Here is a 27,747-nt window from a genome sequence, read left to right on the forward strand (position 1 = left end):
TAATTGCTGATAAAGTACTTTGTGCTGGCTTTGGGAGCAGTACGTTTGCAAAATCAAATACTTCTTACATAAAGGAGTTGCATGAATTATTTGACTCAAGAAGTAAAAGATTTTAGCTGTTGATTCAGTTTCATATTTACAGGCTTTAAAATTTGGTGGTGAACAGGTAGACTTTCAGATAATGTGTTGGTTATTGGCCTGATCTAAGAAAATTGTGATGCAATTTAAATTTCCAGCAGAGCAGTAACAATCCATGTAACTTTACCTGATGCATAGTTGTTCACATGTTACACAGTCTGAAAATGCCAGAAATTCTCTTCGGTGTTATTTTTGAGTGCAGTATGCAGCATTAGGTGGCAAACCTGAGTGTAAACACAGTTACAACTGTGTTGTTATTTCTGTGATTGCAATCCCACAATGGCTTCTTTGCCGTCCTTTATGGCTTTGACAGCTCAAAACACAGGCAAACATCTGTTTTCCTGGATCTGGGTTAGCTTAAGAATGACTCTGATGTCTTTGCTTTACTTCATAATTGTCATCTTTGAGGGTAAGTTAAAGATAGCAATGGGTAACGTCAGCAGCTTTACACCCCTGTTGACAATGTCTTTAGTCTGCTGTACCTGGACACATGTTCCACTCCCACATCTATGCTTACTTTCCTGATAATTGCCACTATTCATTTGTTAAATTGCTGCTCCCCATTCTTCAGAAGGTAGCTGCAATGAAATAGAGTATTAGTATTAATTCTAGAAAATTAGGAGGAGCTACAAGGTGCAATCTAAAAGGCAGAAGTTCTGGATAAAAGGGTTGATTCTGCAAAATGTGTTCTTGCTACTGCTGAGTTCCTGGTAAAACATGTAACCAGCAAGGAAGCTGGAACATTTCCTCATACTCCCCGCTCGGGAAACAGCCTATATCACATAAGGACTAATTGTTGCTGCCTGGATAATGATTACATGTTTTGGACTGTATTGTGTTTTCAGATGTAAACTCAGCTCTCATTGCCTCGATAACTGCAAATGTACATGAGGTCTTTTGCTGAGTTTTGTGTACCAGGAAGCAAAATTAAACACTGAGGTTAAAAATTGTGTTTTCAAATTATATCCATATATTGTAAAAAGTCTTGTGTGCAAGTAGTTAGATAACTATTGTCACATGTTGTTCAGCACTATCAGGTAATTTTCTAAATATGAAAATTTTAAAAAATCTTAAGACTTTGTGTGGGAATATCCCTCTTAAAAATAGTATTTTGAGTTTAATCTGTGATGACTAATTCTAAAAATAAGGAGCATAGTTGTCATACTTCAGAAAACTTTTTATTTCTTCAGTGGGAAAGAAGATGAATTTAACTGTAGGCCACATGCCAAACTAACAGTGAGAAATTAATTTATTACTAGGCAGTGGAGAGCATGGAGTAAAAATAGGTAAGTACAGTATATGACCCTAATATCAAAGAAATGTAGCAGCCATTTATTTTGGAATGTGTCAGGCAGTCTATTATTCAAATCATTCAGCACTGTAATTGGGTACAATTTTTAGAAAACATAGAACTCCAAATTCATAGCTGCTGAACGTTATGAAAACATAAATACAAGAATGGTTTTAGAGTAATGGTATGGGTCCCTTTAAACCTACAAACCCAACATAACCTTGAATAGAAACTACAGTGCACAACCTGATGCTTTGTCCTGCAGCTCATTTGTTTTTGTGATCTATGTTTATATATAGCACATTTCCCCATCATATAAACGCACACTTGCATATTATAGTTCGTTCCAGGAAAAACAAAATACCCTGGTGATTTATCGATAACTTTTTTCCAACTGGATGCACAACATAGTATATCCTTGTGTATCCTTCTGCCCTGGTACATGTAGTCCATCTTAAGGTGGCTCAACCAAACCTGAGGTAACTGAGGTCACCAGAGGCTACTGTGGGGCTTTTCAGGGTGTAGATGCAAGGGAAGTGAGACCCAAGTGCTTGAGGAAACTCTGCATTTGGAGTCCATTGAGTTTTTGATAGATACATTTGCAGGCTTAAAGATGTGGTGCCAATGAAAGCCTACATGAGAGAAAGCTGCAAGCTGTCAGTGTAAAGTGGTTTTCTGAAAACAGTGTGAATAGGTGTTGTCCTCTAAAGAGAGGTCATAAAGTGAAAGAAGAGAGAATTGAAAGCAACACTCATGGATGACATAAGGACAGGAAGAGTTATAACCTGCTGCAGGGAATAATATTTTGAGCAGGAATAGTGAGAGGAGGAAGAGGAGAGCGCTATGGTATCAGAGAGAAACAGAGGACAGGAGTGATCATCTGTTCCTACCCATCACACAGCTGAGAAAAAAAGCTAAACCACCCGTTCTTTACTCATGAGGATTTTAGATGGTAAAGATATAAAAGCGTCTGCTCTCCTATATGTGTAGAGCCCTGAGTATGCTACATATGACAATTAACTGGTAAAAATGACACATAATTTTAAAAATAAAATTAGTGAGAAGGAAATACTACTTTGGTAGCAAGACATTTGTTATGATTTAGAACAGTGTTTTACAGTGTTAGTACAAGGAATAATTGACAGCAGGATATGAGCTCTGATGGTAGCAGCAGTTGGGTGGGGCAAAAAGTGTGTGGAAGTATGACCTGAGTAGGATTTGAGGGAAGAAGATTGTTTCCCCTGCCCCAAATAGAGGATAATTTGGGGAAAAATACGTGAATAAGAGAAGTTCATGGTAAAAGCATGTATCAAAAAGAGGGGAAAACTTGTTTTAGTGAGAAGGTACTTATAAAAATATTTGATGCAACAGTTTAGTGTTGCCATTAATTGTTGTGCATGTGGAATTATAGTATAATTGTAGAAGTGGTACGGCTTTACTTACTATGGTTTTATTCAACATGTTCAGTGTATTCTCTTGATAGTAGTTATTACTGGCAATACACATTTTTATTGTTTCCTCCTACTTGGACTTCCACAGAAACTGTTTAGGAAGGGAGGAGTAAATCATCATGTTTTCTGTCTCATGTCTTCTACAGAACTTTTGACTGAAATCCACTTTGAGAACTTTAGAGTGGTGATGCATAGAGCAGAAATAATAGCTTTTGACAAAAGTCAAGGTCGAGCTGCAGACCTGTCAAACCAGGTGATAAATACATTTAATTCCAAATTGAGCACACTTATAGAATTCCTTGAGAAATAGTAAATGTGAACTCCCTCACTATTCAACTAGAGGTATTTTCAGAATAGGAGAACACCTTAAATGGTATTTTAATTCCTAAGCCTTTCCAGGGGAAGACTTTCTTATCATTTGGATTGCTTTGCCCATTTAGGCTGTTTCTGATTCCGTTATAGCAAGTGTTAAGATTGACTCTGAAGTATATTCTTGTCCTGTGTGAAGGTTCTGTTCTTAGAAGTACCAGAAACACAAGGACTGCAATAATGGATTATATCATGGCTCTAGTCTGGTATGCTGCTTGCAGGAAAGGTTAGCATGAGTGCTTAAAAATTTGCAAAATCCTACAGAGCGAAATGAATAGTAGTTCTTCCACATAGGTATTGGTGTGCACTCAACTTCATGCGTTTTATTTTTTCAGAGCTTTGATAGTAATAATTATTACTTAACTACTTGCATTTGTCATTCATATAAGCTCTGATCTGAGTTCTTACCTCAGTAATGGTTGTATGAGAACAAACATTAACTTGCAAATGTCATGAAAGAGACGTAGTGTAATCACTTGTGATAGCAACAGACTGCATGCAATGGTTCAGCTAGATTCTTGATCGTCTTCTGCCCAGTGTTCTCAGAGAGATTTTGATCAACTACCATTGGTTTTTAAATAAACAGTTTTATATTTCTGTAAATATATCCAGTCCCTCTTAGGATGCTTCTGAAGTTTTTTACTCAGACAAAAGATGTTTCTTTTAAATTGGTTTTCAATGTTAGCCACATCTATCAGATGTTTTTGTGGTTTTGCATTATGCTAACACAGGTTTATTAAGGTATCCTTAATATTTTATTATTTTTTATAGTTTACCATTTGCCCTCCTGTTTTTCAGTTTCCTGTAAGAAATGTTCCATCTTTTTGTGTCTTATCACAGGAAAGCTGTTTCCTATTTATGCATTTAAAATAATGAATTAATTTGGTAAGAAATCCCCTTGCTTTCTAGCTGGTCCTCAGAGATTAGAGGGGCTAGGAGCGGCTGGACTTACCTCTTAATGGGTATGCTAGTTAGGGCCGTAACCGTAGGCCTGACACCAGATGCATGAACAGCCCTTGTGCTGTAGGTCCAGTTACATTCAAGAGAAGCAGTCAGGTTCACAGATAGTACAGTTTATTCTTGTGCAACATCTACAGATTCTTTAAGATTGCCTACAGCAAACGCACAAACTGCAGGTTGGCTATATACCACTACATATAAAAACCCAATTGCAATCACACACAGTTCCTGGGTAATCACTCGGCATAGCCAAGGGCTTGAATCTTACCAAAAGGCGTCCCTTCTGGGATGGGGCCAGGAGCACAAACCCATCAATCTGTCCCTACAAACTCAGGGTAGTATTTATTTAAGTATGTATGTGTGAGTGGGTGGGACTGTGGTCAAGCCATTGTTTCAGAGTAATGACACAGCATATTCCTTGGTGCAAGGTGTGCACTGTTTTTGTGGGAAAAGAGGAAGAATGAGAGATAAGATCCACAGAGTACTGCAAAACAGTCCTTGAGAGAAGGGGAAGAGGAGGAGATAAATCTGCATAGTCATGTCAAATGTACCTTGAGAAAAGTGGAAGAATGGGACCATGTGGCTTCCACCTGGCTTCGCATTCCTCCTTGGTGCCATGGCAGCACAAATCACTGGATACCCATCCCGTCCTGTGTGTTCTGGGCACCATGTGTTAAGGAGATGTGTGTTTTGCAGACTCTTTGCTGTTTTGCTTTTCTCACACTTCCAACACCTATGTGTTAATTGTTGCCATTATACTTCTAGAGCCCACTTTTTTATGTAAAGATTGAGATTGGGAAGGTTTGGGGGGGGGGGGGCGGGAGGGGGGAGGTGAAAGGGGAAGTGTGCCACAAGATAGTCTACATGTATCCTATCGCTGTGTGTGCTTATAACTTGTTTGCGTTGTTGACCACACTTGGACACTGAGCAGAGTTTTTGGAGTTCTGCGTTGTTTGCTCTCCAGCTTATGATGGTGGTTTTTCCATGTGGAGCAGTTTAAAGTATCTGTGTTGTCTCCGTTTTTTCCCTACTCTGTGCTCTACAATATTTTTAACTAATATAAAGCTTAATTGAAACCACTTTGTTTCAATGTTCGTAGGGTGCCTGGGAAAGTTTATACCTGTGAAGCAAGTGAAAAGGTGTAGTCTTAAATTTAAGAGTTAAAAAGCAACTTTCTCCTGGTGCCACCCAAAATTCAGCTATGCAGCTGATTAGGTGTGACTGATGCTTGTGGGAAAGCAGCGTGGTCCAGTGGATACAGAACTGGGTGTTACATATGGAAAATGAGTTCTATTTTTGGCTTACTACTTGCTGTGTGATCTGGAGGGAGTAAGTTAATCTTTTAGTTTTCCATCTGAAAAATGAGGATAATGATGCTTACTCACCTTGGGAAGCTCTTGGAGATCTGCAAATGAATGTAGCTGCTCATCAGCAGATATTAACCATTGCCAAGACAGAAGAAGGAATCAAACAGACCTCCTGCATACTTAGTTTTAGTTTTCTTTGTTTATATAAATTTGCTGTATGAGGATTTTCTGAAACTGGTAACATAGTATATGTGTTACATCAAGTGTTTGAAAGTTATAATGTCCTTTGAGAAATTGCTTCCACATACCCCTAAAAATGATAGCTTGAAAAAAACCCACTTCTATGACACTATTTTTTAAAGTGTCATTTCACCTTTATTCTTTCGTTAGAAATCCATTTATTAATATTTGTGATGTTTATTAGTGTTCAAGCCTTTAACATGTTATGTTTATTAAATGAATTAATACTTAACAAGCTCTACACTTAAGAATTATTATAAGAATCTTCAACTTCTTTTCTGTTACATCAATCCAAGAATTTAATTTGGAAGCTCAAACATGATCTTTGTTCTGAGTCAGAAACAAGTTTCTAATACAAGACATTGGCCCAAATAATAGTATGCCCAGTCTGAGAGGTATGTTGTATTATTACTACGTATAATCTCATTGATTTAGTTGACTGCTGGGTGTTTTAGTACTAGATGTTCTCCAGGTTGGGTCTTTTGTTTATGCTTTTATATATAATGTATACATTATATAAATTACATGTATGTAAATTACTTGTATGCAATGTATAATTATATAACATGATTAGTTAGCAATTTGTACATTAATTAAATTTTATTCTGAGTAACCAGGTCTTTGATTAACAGTAGTGCTCCTGATTCACTGCTGTTTGGCTATTTTGTTATGTTGGAGTGAAAAAAATTAAACCAATATTCATATATTGAATTTAAAAATAAAAGTGCTAAAATTGCAAAGAAAGTGCAATTACAATTTTTAAATCCTATTTATAAAATAGAAAGTAAATTGAGGGGGTGTTGCTGCAAAAAATAAACTCCTTTAGATAAGTTACTGTGAGGAGACCATTGTTCTTTTTTTGTCTTCTGTTAGAAGTCAGTACTGTCCTTAAAACTAATCCAACTTTTTTGAGAATTAAATGCTTAGATCTATGAGACAATTTAAAGTAATGCTTCTTTTTCTTTCCAACATGAAAAATACATATTATATGCTTCTCAAAATAAGACTGTTGTAAACAGATTTGGTGCTGAGTGTTTAAAAACAAGTATGTGTAATTCATGATGATGATTCCATAAGTTATTCTTTAAGTATGTAGTGTGGTAATGTATGTAAAACAGAATGTCTGTATGTGTGTTATGCTATGTAACTCAGACAGAAGAGAAAGGTAGCCTAAGATGTGTTTTTTGTTTTATTTTGTCAATAAAACCTAGCTCTTAAAAATTTCAACCACATCTCTTTCTAAGGTAACATTTACCTCCTCACATTTTTAGCATCTATCAGACATGACATGGGACATATTCATTGACCCTAAAAATTTTCATCAGTCTCATGCACTGGAAGGGGGCAGCCCCAGCCAGACAAGAGGCTCATTTCAATTTTAACGGCTGTAATTAAAGGTTAATTCACTGAGTCAGGATTAATGAGGAAAGTACAAATGATAGGCAAGCAGCTGCCTTTATAATACAGGATTAGAACAATGCAATTACAATAAGAATTAGAAAAAATCAACTTCCTGAAAAGGTTCTGTAATGAATGAACTGCACTTCTCTGTTTTTAATTGTGGTACTTAAACATGAAGACCCTGTGCAGCACAGTTGTGGGTTTTTTTGTTGTTGTAATAACACTTGATCAACAGTGTATCTAATAAGATAGTATGCCAACTACAATGACAGCAACTGTTACATTGATAAATTTAATACTGTTCTGTACTGAAAACCTTCAGGCTTACATTTATATTATAGCTACATATGCTAGCCACATAAATGGCTGCTTTGAACTTTGTGATTAATTTGTGTTACTCTTTTGCAGTTGCTTATTTTAGCCAGGTTCTTTAAACAACCTTAAACTTGAATTTTTAGAAAACACTGACTTAAAAGTTTCCCTTTACATTATCACCACTCATTTCGTTATATTCTTAACATATGAAAAATACTTCTAGTTTATAAATACGTATCAGATACAATCTGACTTTAAATCCTATTGTAACTATGTGTGTGCTACAGTTGCGTTAATTGGTATAATTTATAAGTTGGTATTTCACACAGTCCCATCTTGTGCAGTGCCAAGTACGTGGGTAGTACATGTATAAATATAAAAATACACTGCAAAGGAAAGTTCTGATCACCTGTTCTAAGGTGTTTTCTTTGAAATTTCTGACTTATAAGTAAACATCAAATAGAAACAGCTCTGTAATGAAAGGAAGCCAGGTAACATTCTAAATCAAAGCATTAGACTACTATCATTTCTTAACTTTGAAGTAGAGAATAACTATGGCAAAAAAAGTCTTCAAAATTATGTTTCTATGCAAATAAGTAGCTTGGAATTACTCAGACACTCCTCAATTGTTAAAGTCTGTTCACTTTTCTATTCTCTTTTAACTTCAAAGATCCAACTTCTGTACTAGTCTATTAAAAAATGTCGATGTTTACTGCTTATCTAAAACTTTGGAAGTATATGCAACCATATGTGCTTGAATTTTCAAAAGATGTTATTTCACAAAGGCAATCAGGAGACTGCCCTGAAAACTGGGGCTCCACGAAAGAACTATACATTTTTATCAGTTGCTTTGGAGTTGTGCAGAAGTATCCATCTTGTTGCTGGAATACAGCTGAGCACTGGTACTTTAGAACTAAAAATCCAACAATATTTTTTTGGCAATTAATATGGAAATATTTGAAAATTACGTGGTTTATGTTATACAAAGCTATAAGCATGGTACCTTTTAATAATAAATGGTAATATGGGTTTGCTTTATAAAATTTATGTGTGTTTTATCTAATAACAGTTGAAGAATGTTTTACGTCTGTACTGCAGGTAAAATGAATATAGTATAACACTGGTATTTAGATTATTCTGGGTATTGTTTGGCTAAAAAGTTGGGCCAGCATACATTTCTAACAATATTTTGACATTAAAAGCTCCAAGAAAGCTCTTTTTGGTGAGGACAGTTGATAACTTTTCATTCATAATTAGCTCATAGAGAACCGAGAGACATTTCAGGGAAATTGAACTGTCAGTGGGTAGAAACAAGCATTTGACCTCATCACATTGAGTGGGGCCCATCATAATTTGTTCATTTGGTGCCCATCAGCCCAGCCTCATCTCTCATACGGCACCTCACTGACCTTCCCTCTCCAATTCCACTCAGTTCAGCTTTAATTATGACTCTGCAGACCCGAAGAAATATTGCAGCTTGCTCTCAAAAACCCTGAACTGCCACTCACCAAAAGATTGGTTTTTAACAGGTAATAAATGCCCAAAGGAAATGGTGCTGTGTCCCAGACAGAGTAAAGCAGCTTTTTTTTTATTATTATTTTTGAGATTTTTCTGCCTCTCAATTGTCACTTTCCCAGTGAAAATTTTATTTCATACAGAGAGTAGTAGACCAGCTGCAGTACCATAGGAATGGTTTAAGGTTGATGTTTTTAATCGTCTTTTTGAGGCTAAAAGAAATTTATTTCTACTTGATCTGCTAACCCAGAATTGTATTAAAAGTAGACAGATACTATTTTAAAACTGAAAATAATAACAAAAAAGTGGGTTTTTGTTTTTAAACAATTGTTGCTGAAAAGGTCTGAAACTTAGTCTGAAACGTGAAAACTGCTTTTCTTCCATGATAAGGAAATTAACTCAGATTCTCTTACCGCAGTTGGCAAATTTTACTGAAATGGTGATCATAATGTGAATGATTTAACTGTGTGATGCCTGCAGAGGAGCTGTGGTTTGCCAGTTTACTGGCAAGTATTATTTAATAGTTTTGCCAAGTAAACTGCTAGAAAGCACAAGATATGTGGGGAGAAAATACAAATTGCTACTAATTTTAGATGTGCACATCCATCTTAAAAAATGTTCTCCTGAATTTCTGAGCAAATAAAAATATTCAAAACTACAGTACTAGAGAGTGTATCCTTGTGGTGAATGTTAAACTGTCAGCAGGATTTTCAGGTCATTTGACAAAAAGGATACAGGTGCAGTAGCTAGCAGTGAAGGTGACTGCTAGTTTCATCAATCACTTTGCCTTTCTTTAAGTTGATACATAATGGACCCCTTCAATCAGCTTCCTTGTTCTTTGTCAGTTGTTTAGGAAGAAGAAAAAAGAGGGTGGAAGGGCTGGACTTTAAAGTCAAGGTTATAAAATGAATTGTTACTTATTTACACAGGGTAAGGAGTATAAGTCAGTGTGAGAAGGGGCTCTTCATAAAATGTCGAGTTTGTCAATGGGTGATAATATGCAGTTTGAAGCTTCGTGCAGACCTTGAACAGTGACAGTAGTTGTCAAAGCAGTGATTCTGAACAAGAATTTAAAATTAAGACATTGTTTAGTGACAGAGATGCGACATGTGCCAGAGAATGTGATAATCAGTGTTCACTTTATTTTCAGAGGGTCACAATAAATGATGATCCTATGACAAAGTTTGTTTAACTGCAAAAGCAGAATTATAATAGAAATAGAATGTAAATTTATACCACACCCAGAATGCTGTCGATATAATTTTCTTGTATAACATATATTAACTATATATAACACTCAGTTCAACTTCATTACAATTGTATACCCAATACATTACTTTCTTTTAGGGTGCAGCAAGAATTTTTTTTTAAACCTACCTATGAGATGTTTAACAAGTTATAATATTTCATATTTGTTTGCCCAGTATTATATGTAAAACTGATAAAATAGAAAATTGAGTGTCCTCATGTTAAGGCTTTTGCATGTCATGTGCAGCACAGCATTGTGAGACTATGGTGAATATTCTGAGGGCTGTACATCACAGTAGGAAGAAAAATTTAAAGCTCTTAGCTAGAAATTAATAAAAATACAACTTTTCATATGCTTTACATTCAAAGATTCATGCTATTGTAGCATGTATTTTTTAGAAGCCTCCTTCCTTCAGCTGCATCTACAAATTGTGCACAGGGTTTTTTGTATGACTGATTATAGTTTGGGGTTTTTGTATTTTTATACTTAGGAGTGACAGTCAAAAAACATAGAGGTCCTTTATAATTTCAAATGACATCATTTCATATCTTTATCAGCATGTTTATTGGCATATTCTGCTAACTGCAAATGAAGAAACAGACTTTATTATTTCTTCACTCAGAATTTATATAGTCTGCTGAAAAGTCCATATTGAAGTTCACTTTCTCAGTGGGGGGACAGTTTATGGATTTCAATGTGCAGTGATGGTGAGATTTCAAAATGTTCTAAGTATATGAATCACTGCTAGTGAATACAGATAATTATTTTGCATATAAGGATGTTATGATGGGTATAAACTTTTGTTCACCTTTTTTCTTGATTGAGCTGTGCTTAACTGAAGCTTGGATTGCACAAAAAGCAGAATTTAGAGCAATATGAAGGGAAGCCTAAGATTTCACTGGAAGATACTTTGCTGATCAGGATCAAAATTTGCCCTGTAACTTATTTATACTTATATCTAACCATCCTAAGGGTCTGTAAACCTTGAAATTAAATACTTGTTAAAGATACATGAAAACAGGAGTAAATGCTCTGTAACTAACATAATGTCTTGATTTCTGGAACTGTTAGTAATGGTTTTTTAGCCTGACCTCATGGCTGATGCATGTAAGACTCCATCTTGTCACTGTTACTTGAAGAGTCATCACCACATGGAATGAAACACCTGATATTCAAATTATAATATTGAGATTTTGTCCCAAAATGTAAAAAAACCCCTTGTTTGGGAAAATAAATATTTTGTCATTGAGTGTAAACCTATGCATGGGCTAACTTGTTGAGAGGTGTTGCTGCTGTTAGGGCGTATCATTCCTGACACAGGTAGTGTGTTACCACATGACTTGTAGGCTAGCAGTACAAAATAAGTGAAATACAGTGACATTACAAGTGTTAAAATAAGGCGACCTGGAGTTTTTAAAATTGTGTCAATACAAACGTATTTTAATGTACTCTAAATGTTCGTGCTAACAGTTGCAGAAAGTTGGGATATGCTCTACTGCCCACCTCCAAACTCATGTTAGGGTTGTTTTTTAAAAGGTTGATAAGTGATGTGTCACTGTTTTCTCACACCAGAATCATTTAGAAATGTTTTCAGTGCTCTTATGCCATAGACAGTAGAGGATATTTGAGAGAGAGTTCATTCATTTATAGTCTGTTGAACAATGATGTGATTAAATATAGTATCATCAGAGAGATGAGTTTTTAAAAGCTCACTTTAGTGGCAGACTTTCACCTTACTTTTGCATGCTTTTCTCCTAATGTCTTTGTGAACAGTACCTTGACATACTGAAACTAAAAAAAAAAAAAAAAAAAGCCTTTCTAGCATTTTCTTGAATTAATTTTGGTTGCTATGCAGCTGATGAAAGTTTTCATTTTGAACTTTTTTTTGCTTGGATTAGGAAACATTTCTGTCTTTATATGGCTGCATACAGTGTCACTTGGTATTTCTAGTCCCTAGAATCTGCGTTCTTGATTTGAAGATGCCAGAATAATTGGGGAAAGGTACATTTGTAAGAGCTGTAAAATAGATCTTCTAATTGTATAGTGAAGTTTAGAAATTCATGGCTGTAAAAGAAAGTTTGTGTACAAATTTTTACTATTATTAGTTTGGAATGTTTTTAGGAATAACGTACAAAAATCATTCTACTGTTTCTGCTGAAGGAGCTTTGTAACATTAGAACAGCATTAGAACATATCCTTACCCCATAAATCATACATTTCAACTACGATTAAATATATTTGTGCTCAGTTGACAAACAGTCTTTGGAGAATTTAGACGATAGTAGCAGAAACACTCTCTATTGGTTAGTACCAAGGTAATTTCAAAAGTAGACAAGAAAAAATTACTTACCTAATTTGCCTTCAGTCATCAATTGAGGTCTTAACTATGGCCACAGCTACTGTGTAAAGCAGCGTGCTTACATTCGGGATCTGTGTCTGTATAGTAGAGCCTCAATTAGAGATATCCATAGGGTGAGGGGTTTTGTTTCCACTATGCTGTGCATGTTGTTGCTTACAACTCTCGGAGCTGTGTGTGGATGGTTATTGAGTGGCATTTCTTTTTGATGAGTGTTTAAAAAAGTGTCCTCATGAAGGCTGAATAAGTCATTAGATGCCACAAATTTTGTTTCCAAGTCCAGAAAACCAGAAGTGTGCTTTTGAATTTAAACAAATAAACTGAAGGTAACTGGTTCTAAATAGACCTCTTTGTCTACAAACTGATACAAACTGACAAACAAACAAAATTTTTTTACAAACAAACAGAATTTTTTCTTTCTTTCTTTTTAAGGCCAAAAAGTGAAGCTTAAGGAAAACTAAACACAGAAAAGCTGTATTTTAGCCGTTGTCTCAGGTCAACTATAGTTTTCACAAACTAAGGAATATGGATTTTTTCAGGTTAAAATATTATGTGTAAAATTAAATAAAAATTGGGGGAAATGAGCACATCAATATGATATGTAAGAGATGTATTCCAGTACATGCAGAGATTCTACATGCACATTGAGGAAGTGCTAATACAGATGTATATGTGCAGTGGATTCAGTTCTGATTTTGGATTGTTGTCCTTGCAGGTGGGTTACTGTGCATTAAGACCATCCTGATAGAAACCAAAATAACATGTTACATCGTTGAACAAAAATGTAGTGACCAAGATTCAAATACAGTCGTACTAAACTGGCAAAGATGTAACTTACATTTTAGCATTCATAAATATCTGCTAGATTTCAAATATATTTACAGGCTGAGTTCACTTTGGCTTGTAGGTAATACTGCTTAGTAAGTGTTTCAACTTTCACAGTCTGATGCAAGAGAGCCTTTTCTGGGGCAAGGTTTGATCTAGGTGCTTCCACTGGAAGAAACCAATACGCAGGAGTTGTTATAGTATAACTCTAACTGTAAACTTATACGTTATAGCCAGTAGGGTTCAGTATGTTTTCATTTTAGAGGTCTCTAGAGTACTGGCTGTTTGCAAAGTCAAAATAATATGTTAGAAATCATTTGTAGGAACTTCTTTATTAGATCCAGTGCCAAAATCTATATTAATCCCTCTCGGCAGTGTCCACTATTTCAAATTCATAATTGGGATGCAAGATGAGGCTGCCACCTTATTCTGTTTTTCTAATTCTTAAGCTACTTCAGGTAATCCTGAGACTTTCTCTTCAGGTAATCCCGAGACTTTCTCTTCAGGTGGTCAGTGGAAGGGTCAAATCACTAAATTGAAGTAAATTCCTTGTTTGTAGATTGGGAGAATGCCTTTTCCTTGAAACACCTAATGACTCTTGCAAAGGAGTTTGAAATACCATGCTGCTTGGTGAAAGTCACACACTTGCATCAGCCACCAGACTGTCTACTTTTTGTTTGGTAGAAGCATACATAAGACAAAATGACAGTAAAGTTTGAGGTTTCCCATGCACAGATACAAATTTCACAATTTGATTTGGTTGCCATTATTTTAGAAGTTGAAGCTTGGATTGGGATACAGTTTAAGCCTTGAGTGTTGGAATTTTCTGCAAATGCAGTTAAAAGAAAATTCTCCCATAGTATCTGTTTAAGCCAATTTCATAGTCCACTGGTGATCCCAGAGTACCCTGTGGGGAAGAATGTGCACTTCTGAATTTATGCAAAGGTTTGTGGCCCATAATTATGAGACTGAGTTGAACCCTTTCCTTCATGTTTGTGTAATAACCCTGACTTAAGAATATTCCCATTTTGTTGCTACAGAAATTCTTTCTTTTGTGGTATTTTAGAAGATTGCACTAATTTTTTCATTGGATTATTCATGTGGTTCATTGTGCTCAGCAGAAGGAAAAGGTAAAGATGCCAAATCTGAAACAAAACCATGTGTTGTAATATAAAGCTTTAAGCTCTATTATACATGCGAAATGCAATCTGTCTCACTGGCCCCCAGTTACACATAAAATACAAAACAAGTGGATGCTTAGTTTTAAAAGTGCTTGATTAACCTGGTATGAGACTAATAGAGTTTTCTGCAGTTCATGAACTCCAGGTTAAGGCCTAATTCTGCTTCCTTTATATCATGTAGTCATTTTTATGCTCTAAGAGCGATACTTTTTATTGATACAGAGTTACTGGAAAGCTGTCTAGTTGGTTATATTTTAAGAGAACAATAGGATAATCTGAGGGACATAAAAATATTGGAAAAGGGATAATTTAATATTACAGGAGATTTTGATCATGTCTAGATTCACAGATTACCTTGAACACACTACTCTGAAAGGAAGATTTTATACCTGTTTGAAACCATACAAATATTAAAGTGAAAAAAAAAGGCAAAGGGATTAATTTTGGCAGCCTTACAGGGACAGACTATGGGCAGTATAATAAAAGTTCTCTTTTGTTTAAGATTTGTTTCATTTCAGAATCAATGGGAGTTATTTCAGGTTTTTTGATTTTTATTTTCCTTTCAAGTTTTTAAAGTATTATTCTATTAATGTTGAAATGCAGTAAGAATTTTTGGAACTCACTTTCTAATGCCTGAAATAATCTGAAACCAATACTGGTTTAGAAGATATGAACATTTAATATGCTAATTTTCAATTAGCCTCATTGACATTAATCATTTAAGGAAGTGTGGAGCCTAGAAGTTGGTGACTGTACAAAAATGAGTTAGGACGTATTGGAAATTGAAGGACTTCCTAGCAGACATGGCTTTTAGAAAGTGTTTAGTAGAGGCAGAGCAGTTAAATGTGCCTTTAGTGGAAAGTTTATTTTAAGTATTTTCCAGACTTTTACATGTTGTCCTCGGGTATCTGTATGTCTAGATAAATTAGGCCAGATTAAATCATGGTCTCCTGTTGCTTTTTTTAGACTGCAGAAAATATGAGCTAGCTTGCTTTCTTGTTTGTTTTCCCTGTCCCCTGTCAGAGGGATGCTGTCCTTAGTTTGAGAGTCCATATTAGCATGATTTAAGTATGCTCTAATGTTGGGATTTACTACAGCCTTTTGAAATAATGCAGAGTAGGATGTTGACTTTCTGCAGTTCCTTGTTTGATTTTTATTATATCTTTTAATTAATTGTTAATATTTTTTTTTATACGAGCTGTATAAGGAAGACGTTGCCTTGTGACTATGAGTAATGTAACTGGTAATGGAGCAAAAGATCATGAATATACTGTTTCCTGCTAGTAGTTGTCTTCCCTTTGTTTGCCTGGTTTTCCATCTTTCTCCTAATACTGTAAAATTACAGTTAAGTTGCTCTCATAGCTTCAGTTGAAAGATCATGTAAATGTGGCTGGGCTACGTGATAGCCCTTCTCCTCTTAGCTGTTGCGGAATTACTGGAGCATAGCCTTACAGTGAGTGTAAGAGAGGATATAGCTCTCACAGCTCAGTAGGTAATTCTTGGATTATGTCATGGGTATTGCCAATAGGAGGGCAGTAGAAAGACTACTTAGATTAAATGATTCAGTCCACTGCTCTAACAGAATGTAATTTAGAGGAATAGAACTATAATTATCATCATTCTTGGAAGCACATATCTTTTCCCAATAATATATTTTATCCAAACACATACATTTCTGAATCAGGATCAAAAATTAATCATATATTTATTATTACAGCATTATTAAGCTAAGGAATAAATACAAAAGAAAAAATACAACAAACTTAATTTTGTGCTTAAAACTTTCCTGCATGAAGTATTATTATTATCAGCTCTGTTTTCTGTTGTAGGTTTAATAAGTCCTGAAGTGCTTTTTATTTCAAATAATTATGGGAAACAGTTTTAACTTAAGCTTAGTTATTGAGGACTTACTGAGCTGGCAAAAAGAAGCATGTTCATGTGCAGAGGATTCAGTGGTTTGTAACTAGTCAGCTCTGTTGGGATAAAGAAGGCCAAAACTACTGTCAGTGGTCTTACACTTTTCCCTTGACATGGTTAATGAGTAGGGGACTTTTAAGGCAAAATCCTAATGTTGCCTTTCTTGTTCTTATCTAAGTAGTTTAAAAATAGTTGCAGCTTCTTTTAGGTTATGGATCATCTTTCAACGTGTGCAGTTAGCATGGGAGCCAGTCTGACTTGTACTAATACAGTGTTCCTATATGATGTCACTGTGGAGTCCCTACGCTGACTTTTAATTCATGGTGTCTTTCAGTCAAAATGGGGTAGAAGGACAGTCTGTATTTTAATTTTTTTTTATTTCTGTCATTGTAAACAGCCGTATGGAAAAAAAAAAAAAAAAGTTTTGCAAGTTTAATCTTAATAATCTTCACCCAAAAAAGCAGACACGCTATGTCATAAAATAACTATTAGTGACTAGTTTGTATCCTATAAATCTAACTTGAGTTGATAATATGGTCCATTACCAGCTAACTGCACAGAGTATTTTTCATTTTACACTCTTCAGTTACTTTTTAGTGAAGTGTTAAAAAATATGAAGCTTTTCTCCTCTCTAAAATTGCACACTGTCTGTCTGTTATTAGGGAGATAACAGCTCTTATAAATGTTTCAGTAAGCGTTAAGTAGACAGTTATGTGCACTCTCATTCCACGCTTATTTGCTTACTGTAATAAACTGATAAAATATGTGTGGTTTGTCTCTGTGTATCTGCAGGCATCATGAGTCCCATAGATTTCCTTTAGAAATAATGTTGTGTCTGCAGAATTGATTGGTTATTTTCATAAACCATCCAAAGGTACACAAACGACTTCTATTATTTAAACACATGCTGTGTAAGATTTGTAGGGGATTATCTCCTGGTTACTCGATGCTTCTTGTTCTATAAACTCTGAGGAGGATTATTTTAACCCCAGAGTGATTGCAGGTATCTACGCTATGGGTTTAAGTATTGCAATTGTATGCATTAAAAATTATAACTAAAAGAAAAACCTCTATTTACCAAACTGAGGCAACTGTTAAATAGACTGCATTACAGTCACACCAATGTTTGCTAGCTCAAAACTCTTGCTAGCTAGTAGAGGGCTTGAGAATTCTCATTTTCCAGAAGTAAATTCCTTTGTTCAGCATATATACAGTTTATTTATTTCTAATACTGCTATGTTAAATGCAACAGAAAATTAATGTTCTACAGGAAGGAAGATGGTTTAAACATAATGTCTTTATTCTGACTGTCCTTTGCATGTTTGTTGCTCTGTATATTATGATATTGAAAATAAAAGTGAATGAGCTCCTGAGTGAGATTATGACTGAAACATGAGCAGTAATGCTGAAAGGGGCATAGATCAAAATCTCTAAAAATCACAGGAAGCTGTCAGTAAAATTTGAGTCAATGTTACAATTTAAGTATAGTGAGGGATTTTTGCTGTATGTGTATGCATATGTATCTACATGTTGGACTTTTGACTGTTAACTTTTTGTTTTCATACCTAGTAGTAAATAGAATTAGTAAAATTAGCTATATGTTAACACAGAGAAGTAAGTGTATTTCAAGATACTTGTTTCACATGAATAGAACTTATTTCCTAAGCTTGTTAATGAAAAATGGGTGAACCATTTCATTGCAATAACTTTTCCATGATGCATGTTCCAAATTAAATATTAAAGGTTAAAGGCTAAGCTTGAACTTAAAAATAAGATTTAAGTTACATCTTAAAACTTAAGTTTTATTCACTATTTCAGCAAAGGTTTAAGTAGCAGGTGCTAGTGTGAATCTGCTAATAACCTCTTACTGCTATTGTCTCTGTGTACTCTATTTATTATTTGAAGTACCTCCTTTTTATTTCCTGACAACTGAGTTGTTTTTTGAGAGTTTGACCTTGTCAATTATTTCTAGAAATCTAAGTAGAGTATTAATCTATTAAAGTTTGCTTCCTGTATTCAAAAGTGGTTTGAATTTTGAAGAACTGTGAAGGTCCAAACAATTCATACTTTTACCATTCATTTTGCATTAGCTGGAAATCTGGTCATGTGATGTCAGAGGAATTATTATTTTATAAATACAATTTAAAGATAAGCTACATAAAAGTAACCCTAATCTTACCGTATATTTATGCACGTAAAATGGCAGCAGAGTAAAAACATGGCTGGTCATTATGGGTTTTGTAAAATTTCACTGAATTGTCTTATTGGAGAAAACTATTAGGTATTTTCATGTTTGTCACAGATCAGTAGTTGGACTGAAAAAATTGACTCTGTTTAAAAATGTATTCTTCAAGTGGTGTTGCTACTATTACTTGAAGATGGACAGAAATTTTAATAGTATTCTATTGTAAACAGCTGTATTTTCTTCTGATCATATACGAAAGCTAAAAACGTTGTCCCTGAGAATATTACATTATCTATTTAGGGTGAGGAAAGTGTCTGAACTTAACCCATTTACTTTAAAAGTATTAAATTTTACAGATTCAGAGTTGGGGTTGTGAAGTTTCCTTAATCCAGATGTATTTTTAAATTGCCTTTAGTCTTAACTCTGAAGGTTACTGGTAGATCATGTTTCTAAAAAACCTGATACCATTAGAGAAAGAGATACCAGGTAAAAGTTGAAAGTGAAATCTGATGTGGAAGTTTTTTATAGAGGTGTTTGCTTGATCACATCCTGTATGTGTTATACTAATTAGTCACATAGTGGTTGAGTTTTGAGGGGGTGGGAAAACTTTCTGCCTTTCTTCCTTCATTATTTGTTCTTCATCCAGTATGATATGTGTGAAAATTAATGTACCTTCCAAAGCCACCTCTGAATACACACTCACCCAGTTCTTCATTCAGTTTTCTTCAGCTTTCATCGACGTAGTGCCCACACTTCTAAATATTTAGTTGATCTTTACAGATACTCATTTGAGGTGATGGATATTACTAGTCTGGCTTTCCAGTTCAGAAACTGGTGCTCAGAAATGAAGATCAAGTTTGTGATGTGCTCTCTAACTTCTAAAGTTTTTCAACAGAATTCTTTACAGCCTTATTCCTTCCAGATAGTCTCCCATTTCTGTAGCACATTGTAGGTTTAAATCCCGGGTCTTATCAGCTTCTGATATTACTGGAAGTGTTCACTGAGTCTTCAGATCAACCCCTCATTGTTAAATGTGGCAGTCAGGAAAATCTACCAACCTAAAAGAGTTTGTAGGGAAGGCAAGATAAAAACCCGTTCTCCTTGCTTAGCTGCTTGGAGTCTTGAACATTCTGCTATTTGCAGTTGTCTCTTTCACTTAGTTATACATTTAGGGCTACGGGTAGGGCAAGAGAAGATGGACACTCATCAGTGGAAACATAAACAGATATATCTAACAGATAGATTATAAAGCTCAGTAGCTCATAGTGCATTGACCATAAAAATGGGATTTTTGTGGTAAGCGTTTGACTTTTTTAACCTCTGTATTCTGTTTGCATGGTGTTAATTTTCATGTAATGTTCTAGCGCTTCCTTAAAACTCGTTTAAGGAATTCAGATTCGCTTTTCTGCAGTTTTCTTCATATTCCTTACTTTTGTACTTTCCAGCTCATGATTACAGATTTCCTTATCAGCATTATCTTCTGGGAATTCATTCTTTTATTGAATGTCTTTTATTCATGCTACTTTTTCAGGATAGAACATCCTTGGGATTTTTCTCATTGCTTGTGGCAGCACGACTGTTAAAAAGTGGCAACATCCTTCTCTGTACAGCTGTGTTTTTAATATTTGACTGGTGTAATTGTTAGGCAACATTTTTTGTGGTTTTAACAAGAGAAGGAGAAGACAATTTCTCGTTGTACTTTCATAGTAAACAGTGGTCTTGGGTTCACCCTTGAGTCCTGATGCACAGAATGGAAGGAGACTTCTTGTTGGAAACAACGTGATTATTTTAACTGTTATTCTTTAAAAGACTTCTGATAATTTAATGGGTAACTATAGAGTTAAAATATTGAAAACAGATTTGTAATGGGAAGTGAGGCAAATACAACAGTCAGCTGCTATTTTCAGTACCAGAAATGTTATTTTTAGGCTGTGTTATCTGATATCTATTACTGCAATTTGTTTATGGATTTGAATATGTCCTTATATGTTTCTAGTTCACTAAAATTCTGACTAGGAAACAAGCCCTCTAGCTCAGTGGAAAATGCAGTATTTAATTGTTTTATCTGTTCTTTCCTTACAACATTCACCAACTGTTGTTTTGTACTTAACAGGTCACCACCCAGATCTCTGTGCCAACAGAAACACATGAACTGCTTCATCGAATGAGTGGAAAAGGATTAGCAGCTCATTATCACTTCTCAAGACAGCCAAGCATTTTTGGTGATCATATGGTATCTGTGCAAGTGACAGTAACAAATACAACTGATCAGAAGATAGAGAATATTCACATCAAGGAGAAAAAACTACCTCCAGGCATGAGGGTGCATGAGTTTAATCCAATAGGTAATCGTATCCTATCTTTGAAAATACAATATCTTAATCTTTTGCAACATTTCAAATATAGGAAACTGATTTTGCATGGTCATATGTATGCACATATATATGTATGTATACGTACATATGTATGTATGTATACATTCACACTCATGCAACTATCTTTTCTTAGATAATCTGATTTTAACAAAAATTTAATTCAGCTTTCCTGTACTTGGATTTGACTTTGAAAATAACTCCTTAGATCAGAACTTCCATGCCTGAAAGCTTACCTGCTTGTTCAAATATCAGTTATATCAATTCCAGTTGATATAATAAAATTTTCTGTCTCCCCATAAACTTTGATTTCTCTTACTGCCTTAGCCCAGAACAGCTGTAATGGACTAGTATTAAGAATCAGGTTTTGGTTTATATATTCATAATCATTTTCCTTCCAATCTTTAAAGAGCATTTGTAGATGTATTATTTATTTTGGTGGCTTAGAGCATTCTCATTTTTTCCCTTGTGAGCTTTTGGTGGTGGAGTGGAAGTGTATGTTTTAGTCTAGTTTGCATCCACCATACTTCCATGAAGTGTGGCTTCTTAGACTAGGTAGAAAGGAATGCTGTAGACAGCCTTAACCTAAATTGTTTCACTTTCTATGTCCTGATAGGGATGTCTTTTTGCTAAATCTCTGTTAGTGGAAAAGAGTAGAAAACCTGAGAAAGAACACAGATCATACCAACTTTTATTCAAATGTGTTATGTGTGTATACAACTGGCTTTCTCTCCTCAGCAGTTATTTGCTTTAGGACATTGTGGTGTAGGCAGAAGGAACAAAAGTGTCTAGTAATACAAATGGAAAGGACAGACATGCTCCTTTTTGACACAAGCTCCTGTACTTTAGACATGTTTCTTCAGTGAGCTACATCATTATGTGAATCCATATCATATTAGAAGAATACAGAAACATGTTCTTAATACACAACAGCGAAGTGAAAAGTATTCTTTGTTTTCAGTAGTTAAAATTCTGTTTGATATTAAATTGCTTTATGCTATTGAAATACTTTTTTAGCATTGAAAAGACTGTACTGATTTACAACGAATAGCTACAAAAGCAATTGTACAGTGCTATGGTTTATTTCAGAGTTTAAATTTTGGAACTGTTTGCATTTTAATGATACATACTTGTTCAAGACAGTTACTTTTAGAAAATATATTATTTTTTGTGTTAAGTGAACTGTTTGGTGTTTATTCCTCAAGTTAGGAAGTCCAGTGCAGAGTTCTGATTTCAAGTTAGTTTTGACCATCAGCCTAATTTTATATCCCTCCCTTTAAACATTTAAAGAAATAAAGTCACAAAGGCTTACAAGCAGAAAACTAATGATATTATAAATCAGATCAGGATATAACTGTACTCACAGTAACAGTCAGTGAAGGTTAGCATTCACTGCTCTCATGTAAAAAACATGAAAAAATCTGAAATTAATAACTTACCCAATTCATGTTTCTTGAGTTCACAAGAAAATCCTACGCTTTGAAGTATTTCTTTTCCCAAGACAGACATAACTGTCGTATCTGTCCTGTGAAGCTGTTAGTTTCTTCTGCAGAAAATAAGCTGTATATCATCCATAGTTCCTTCCAAAAATGTTGCTTTCCTTGCTTGAATGAAAATTTTCTGTATCCTTTGTGCCCTTCTCTAGGACTCAGTTTATATGCCCTTTTCTTCTTACTACCTTTTGTGTTTCCAGCTTTTGGAAAACACATCCTGTAATATCTCCAGCGGAATAAAGTCTCAGTGTAGACGGGTATTCTTACTGGATTTGCCTCCATCACTGCAATTATTGTTGGAAATTGCGCTGATTTTGCCAGTAGAAATGGTCCATTTCACCTCAGTCCATGTGCATAGTCTTTTCTTGTGACTAGGTGCCTTTGAAACCCCATTTGAAGATATTAAGCTCAAAGACTTTGGTAAAGTTTATTCTGAAATTGAGCTGGAGCCTGTAATCTTTCAATGCTTTACACAGACTTCTTGAAATACTTCCTTTTCTATTCATTTCCTAGCATTAGTTTAGTCTTTGCCTAACAACCTCACCTCCATGTTCTCCATATTTTTCAGAACTTAATCTTGATAGAGTTAAGTTTTGTTTCCTTTTGTCATGGAGCAGCTTCCTACTCTTAAGTTCCTGAAAAGCATTAGATACATTAATAAAAAAAACTGGGAATTAGACATTTTTCTGCCTGCCCAGTCATTTTTATTTGAATTCCTCTCTTTTAGGTTTTCTTTCTTGTAATCTTGACAAGTCAGACTCTGCTTCAATGCTTGTTTCAAATACATCTACTCACATAAAGAAGCAGCTTTTGTTCCTACCAAAACAAAGCCTTATCTTCACAACACTGAGGAAACAATATAGTGATATAGCCAAGAAACTAAAAATGAACATGTCTCTTGGTACCTTAATTTGAAAAGTGCCTCAGTCCGCACAGCTTGTAAAGCACAAAATTATCTTCCATTCTGGGTTCATATCTTTCTATTCCCTTCCATATCTAATGCAAGCAGAATATTGAGAAATAAGTAAACCACGCTAATTATGAAATAATTTAAGTTTTACTCTTTTTCCATTACTATGTGTAGTACTGTACATTTTATTAATGTTTGTTGTCTTTTACTATTTATTATCTAAATTTAAAAACTGGTGTTACTGAAAATGAAATCTCAGTGCTGTATCTGTACACAAGTAAAAGGATGTAACTTCAGTATTTTTTTTTTCTGTAAATAATTTTCATAGCTTTTCTAATAGAAATCCTTATTTTGTTGATGATGGGTCTCTAGTGCACTAACTGTCAGGAGCGGGGATCCAAGAAACGTGAAAGTGTGACACGTGGGTGATAACTACCTGAAATAAAATTACAAGTAATGTCTCTTTTTTATGGACCTTTTCCTTTTTTTAATATTTTTTCTAATTATATGAGGTTTGAGGATTTGAATCTGGGGTCTTCTGTTGCTTTGCATGTGTACTTTACCTGTTCAAAATGTTTTCATGTAGAGTACCTTGAGCCTGCAGGATCCATTACCGTTTCAATGGGTATTGACTTCTGTGATTCTACTCAGATGGCCAGTTTCCAGTTATGGTGAGTTCTTGGGGAGGGAGGGTAATTTTTTGCTTTTAGAAGGCAAAAACGGTGTATATTGGAAGTTTACTTGGCAGTAGCAGACTTGCTGTTTATGAACTAATAAAAAGTTGAACAACAGTTCACAACATGATGTATACCCAAGATGTTTTTAGAGAAATAAGACCTAATTCATGTTCTGTTTTACAAGGATTATCAGTTCTCTTCAGTCTTCCAAAATTTTTTAACACTTGCTTCTAAAAACACAGATTTGATGGTAAACCCAAATCTAGGTTTGAAATCACATGTATAACTGTAAAAACTCTTTGACAGATTGTGTCTGGGAGTTCCTGCTTTTCCCTTCGTGTAAATGATACCAGGCAAAAGCATGAACTCTTCTGATTTAGAATTGTTTCCCTGTTCCTGACCTTTAGTTTTATTTTTTTCCCCCTCTTCTTGAGATTCTTCTTAATAACACCACCTTGAAGGGAGAAGTCAGGTCTGACTAGTCTGCTGCAGTGTTGTGTGTATGCTCTTCCTTGTAAGAAGTCACAAGTCAAAAAAGCACATTGCGTGAGCAATTTTACTGCTTCAAATGCTTATTATGGCTGTTTGTGATCTATGTTACATGAGTGCGTGAAACCAACCCCAAAATTTGCTGGCCAGTGAAGCTTATTCCTCATGCTGTAGATTCTGTCAAATTATTAGGGAGAGAATGAAAACAAGTAACTGACTAGCCAACTAGATTTTGTCTTATATACTTGATTTACACTTTTTATGCTCATTATTCACACATTCAACCCGTTGCATTTTAGGCTAGCAAGGAACCTGTTCACCCAGTGAGAACCCTGTTATAAACTAGCGTTTGAAACCAGGGAAAATTTATAGTGACGGTGTGTAAACATTAGGAATGAATGGATGGGGGAAATCTAGACACTGTCTTTTAAAAGCTCTTCAGGTTCATATAGTCTTTGAAATTATGCAAGGGCACTAAATAGATCTGCATGACCTTTTTTTTTTTTACATACTTTTAAATAATGTTTTTTGACATACTATGTTGCGATAAGTACTACTTCCCATATTGTGTACAAAAAATTATATTAGACATTCACATTGCAGCATTCCAGTTTAAAGAAAACACTCTGAGAAAGTTCTGTAGCCCTTTCTTGAATACTGTAGAAATTTTAGTGTACTAAGCACAGCTTGTGCAATTTACAGTTTATTAAATATAGTGGGAAAATCTTAATAATGGAGATGTACCCAAGTGACTCCAAAATAACCACTGCTAAAATAAGATCTGTTGTTCTTGGAGCAAGCAGGTTTTCCTTCCACTCCTCAAACCATTTCCTGTACAATGGATGCTCATGCATAGTCATTTTAAAGATATTAGTAGCTCCAGCAAAATGTGTGCAGCATGTAGTTTATGTGTATCACGTTGTAGGTCGTCTGTATGCTTTTTGCTGGAATTTGGAAACAGCTTTGGGCTGTTGCCTGATGCTAGTTTTGTCTGGGAAGGGAAGTTCCCTTCTAGGCGATGCAGTTTCATAATTGCTTCAAAGCAATAGGCTGTCTTTCATTAAGTATATTTTGGGGGTTTTGTAAATAAAATATGCTCAGTTTATCATAGAATGGCTTGGGTTGGAAGGGACCTTAAAGATCATCTAGTTCCAACCACCTATCAAGCAGGAGCATTCTTTTTTAAATAGAGCAGATTTTTTATCAAGTACATATTTTCAGTAAACTAATGATTTGATTCCAAAATTACACCATTTATTGCTAAGAATCTTAGCAGTGATGAGGATAAGCAATGTAGCATAACACATTGATTTTATGCAGATCATCGCCTTTATGTTTTGGGAGGTCTGCTGTATTAGTGATATATAAAAACTGATTACTTTCTCCAACATTGCCTAGTAATTGTTTATTATTTTCCTATTAGACAAACAAGACAGATCAATATTCCTGAACACCGACCAGACTATGAGTAACATCACTGTAAATAGATTTGCCTCAGACCTCAGTGGTGTATTCATTTTAATGATTTGGACAATGTGAGTCCAATGACAAAGCTCAAGCTAAGTTTAAAATTAAATTAAGAATATGAATTGCTTATTTTGTTCCTTTTTTAATTGATAGGGCCTTGTCTCTTTGACACTAGTTCTTAGAAAATAGTATAAAAATGGGTAAAATGTTCTTTGCATTAAATTTGCTATTTTACTGTTAAAAACATGAGTTCAAAATCCTACTGATATTAAATATCATTGAAGAAATTGTGTGGTGTGATGGTTTTGGAACGAAGTCTCAGAGAACTCGGCTTGAGCCTTTTTAAATTGTCATTCTTAAAAAGCTTCTATCCAAAAGGAAGAAACACTTGTAGTAGTTTGTCAAAATATAGTTGAAATACTCTGCACACAAAGATGTTCATGTTCTTGAATTTCCTGCTAACACATCTTTATGAGAGACACTGACAGTTATTTTGCATTTTTGTTAGAAGCATGTTCAGCAGTAAAGTGTTCCTGATCATAATCATTTTCTTTACGTTGTTCTAAGAGGAGCGCTTTGTCTTGCATCAAATGTAATTGATCCTGAAGCAGTGTAATCACAATTACTCACTTTCTTAATTGGCCTGCCCAAAATCAGAAAATGGAAACCGATCGGCAGTGTTTAAATCAATAGCTTTGTAGTAAAGCTTGTGGGGGTAGGGAGATAGTGGTAATGGGTAGATCAATTGGTCTTAGATGCCAATCATGGACTGTGTGTTTTGCATAGCAAACACTACCTTTCTGCTTGGGGATGTGCTGTGGTACTAGTGGTTCAATAAATACAAACTGTATAAAGACAAAAACCTAATATGAGTAATAAAATATTTAATCTCTTTCTGAATTTGTTGTACAAATCAAGGACAATGAAGGAGAAACTGCATTATAGAGAGAGGTTCAGAGGGCTAAGCTTTGAAAGACCTCCCTCATAAATGTTATTTTTATTAAGCAAAGCTTACCAAGATCACACATCTAATTAAAAAGATTTGAAACACCTTAACTTGAAAACTCTGCCTAATGCATTTATTTAGAATGTGTATTAGGATGCTCACACTATGTACTTGTAAAGAGAACATCTCTTCATTGCTATTTTTCTTGTGTCATCTCCTTGCAGAGGCACCCTACTTTAGCCACACTGGTGTTCTGTGCAATAGTGCCTTTCAAGCAGAAAGTGAAAGAGGAACAAATGGAGGAACTTAGTGTTTTAAAAGATTTTCGTGAGCATTACTGTTTCTTTTGGGGTTACTTTATTCAGATTCTGCAAGCAGGTTATACACAACTTAGAAGCATAAAGCAATTTGTTATTGGCTAACTCACATGCAAGGTGGTCTGGTAGGTGTTGAATCCTAGTTGTTAGGATATTCACCATCCCAGTAAGAGACCTCAGTCTTTGCTAGGCAGGTAGCCCTCAGTGAGGAGAAGAAAGGTTGAAATGGATCCTTGCTGTTACAGACTGACAGCAGTACTCCACTAACTTTGGAATTCTATTTTTTTTTTCCTTTATATATTTCTGCACTGGTGTGTCTTCTCTGGAATCCCTGAGCTCCTAGTAATCTCCATCTCAACAATCCTACCACTGTTTC

General features: G+C 35.0%; 1 protein-coding gene across 4 annotated transcripts in view; it reads left to right on the forward strand.

The window, feature by feature from the left end:
- Window positions 1-27,747, forward strand: part of AP3B1 (adaptor related protein complex 3 subunit beta 1) — a 157,913-nt gene that overhangs the window by 106,093 nt on the left and 24,073 nt on the right. For all 4 annotated transcript variants that reach the window (XR_012635523.1, XM_074932049.1, XM_074932048.1 and 1 more), the window contains 2 exons: window positions 20,814-21,045; window positions 24,062-24,146. Coding sequence is in view for 3 of the 4 variants with exons in the window: in XM_074932049.1 (XP_074788150.1) it covers window positions 20,814-21,045; window positions 24,062-24,146 (317 nt within the window). In the remaining variant the exon portion in view is untranslated. The remainder of the gene's footprint in view (window positions 1-20,813; window positions 21,046-24,061; window positions 24,147-27,747) is intronic.

Source organism: Athene noctua, chromosome Z, assembly GCF_965140245.1.
Source record: "Athene noctua chromosome Z, bAthNoc1.hap1.1, whole genome shotgun sequence".
NCBI classification, from domain to species: Eukaryota; Metazoa; Chordata; class Aves; order Strigiformes; family Strigidae; genus Athene; species Athene noctua.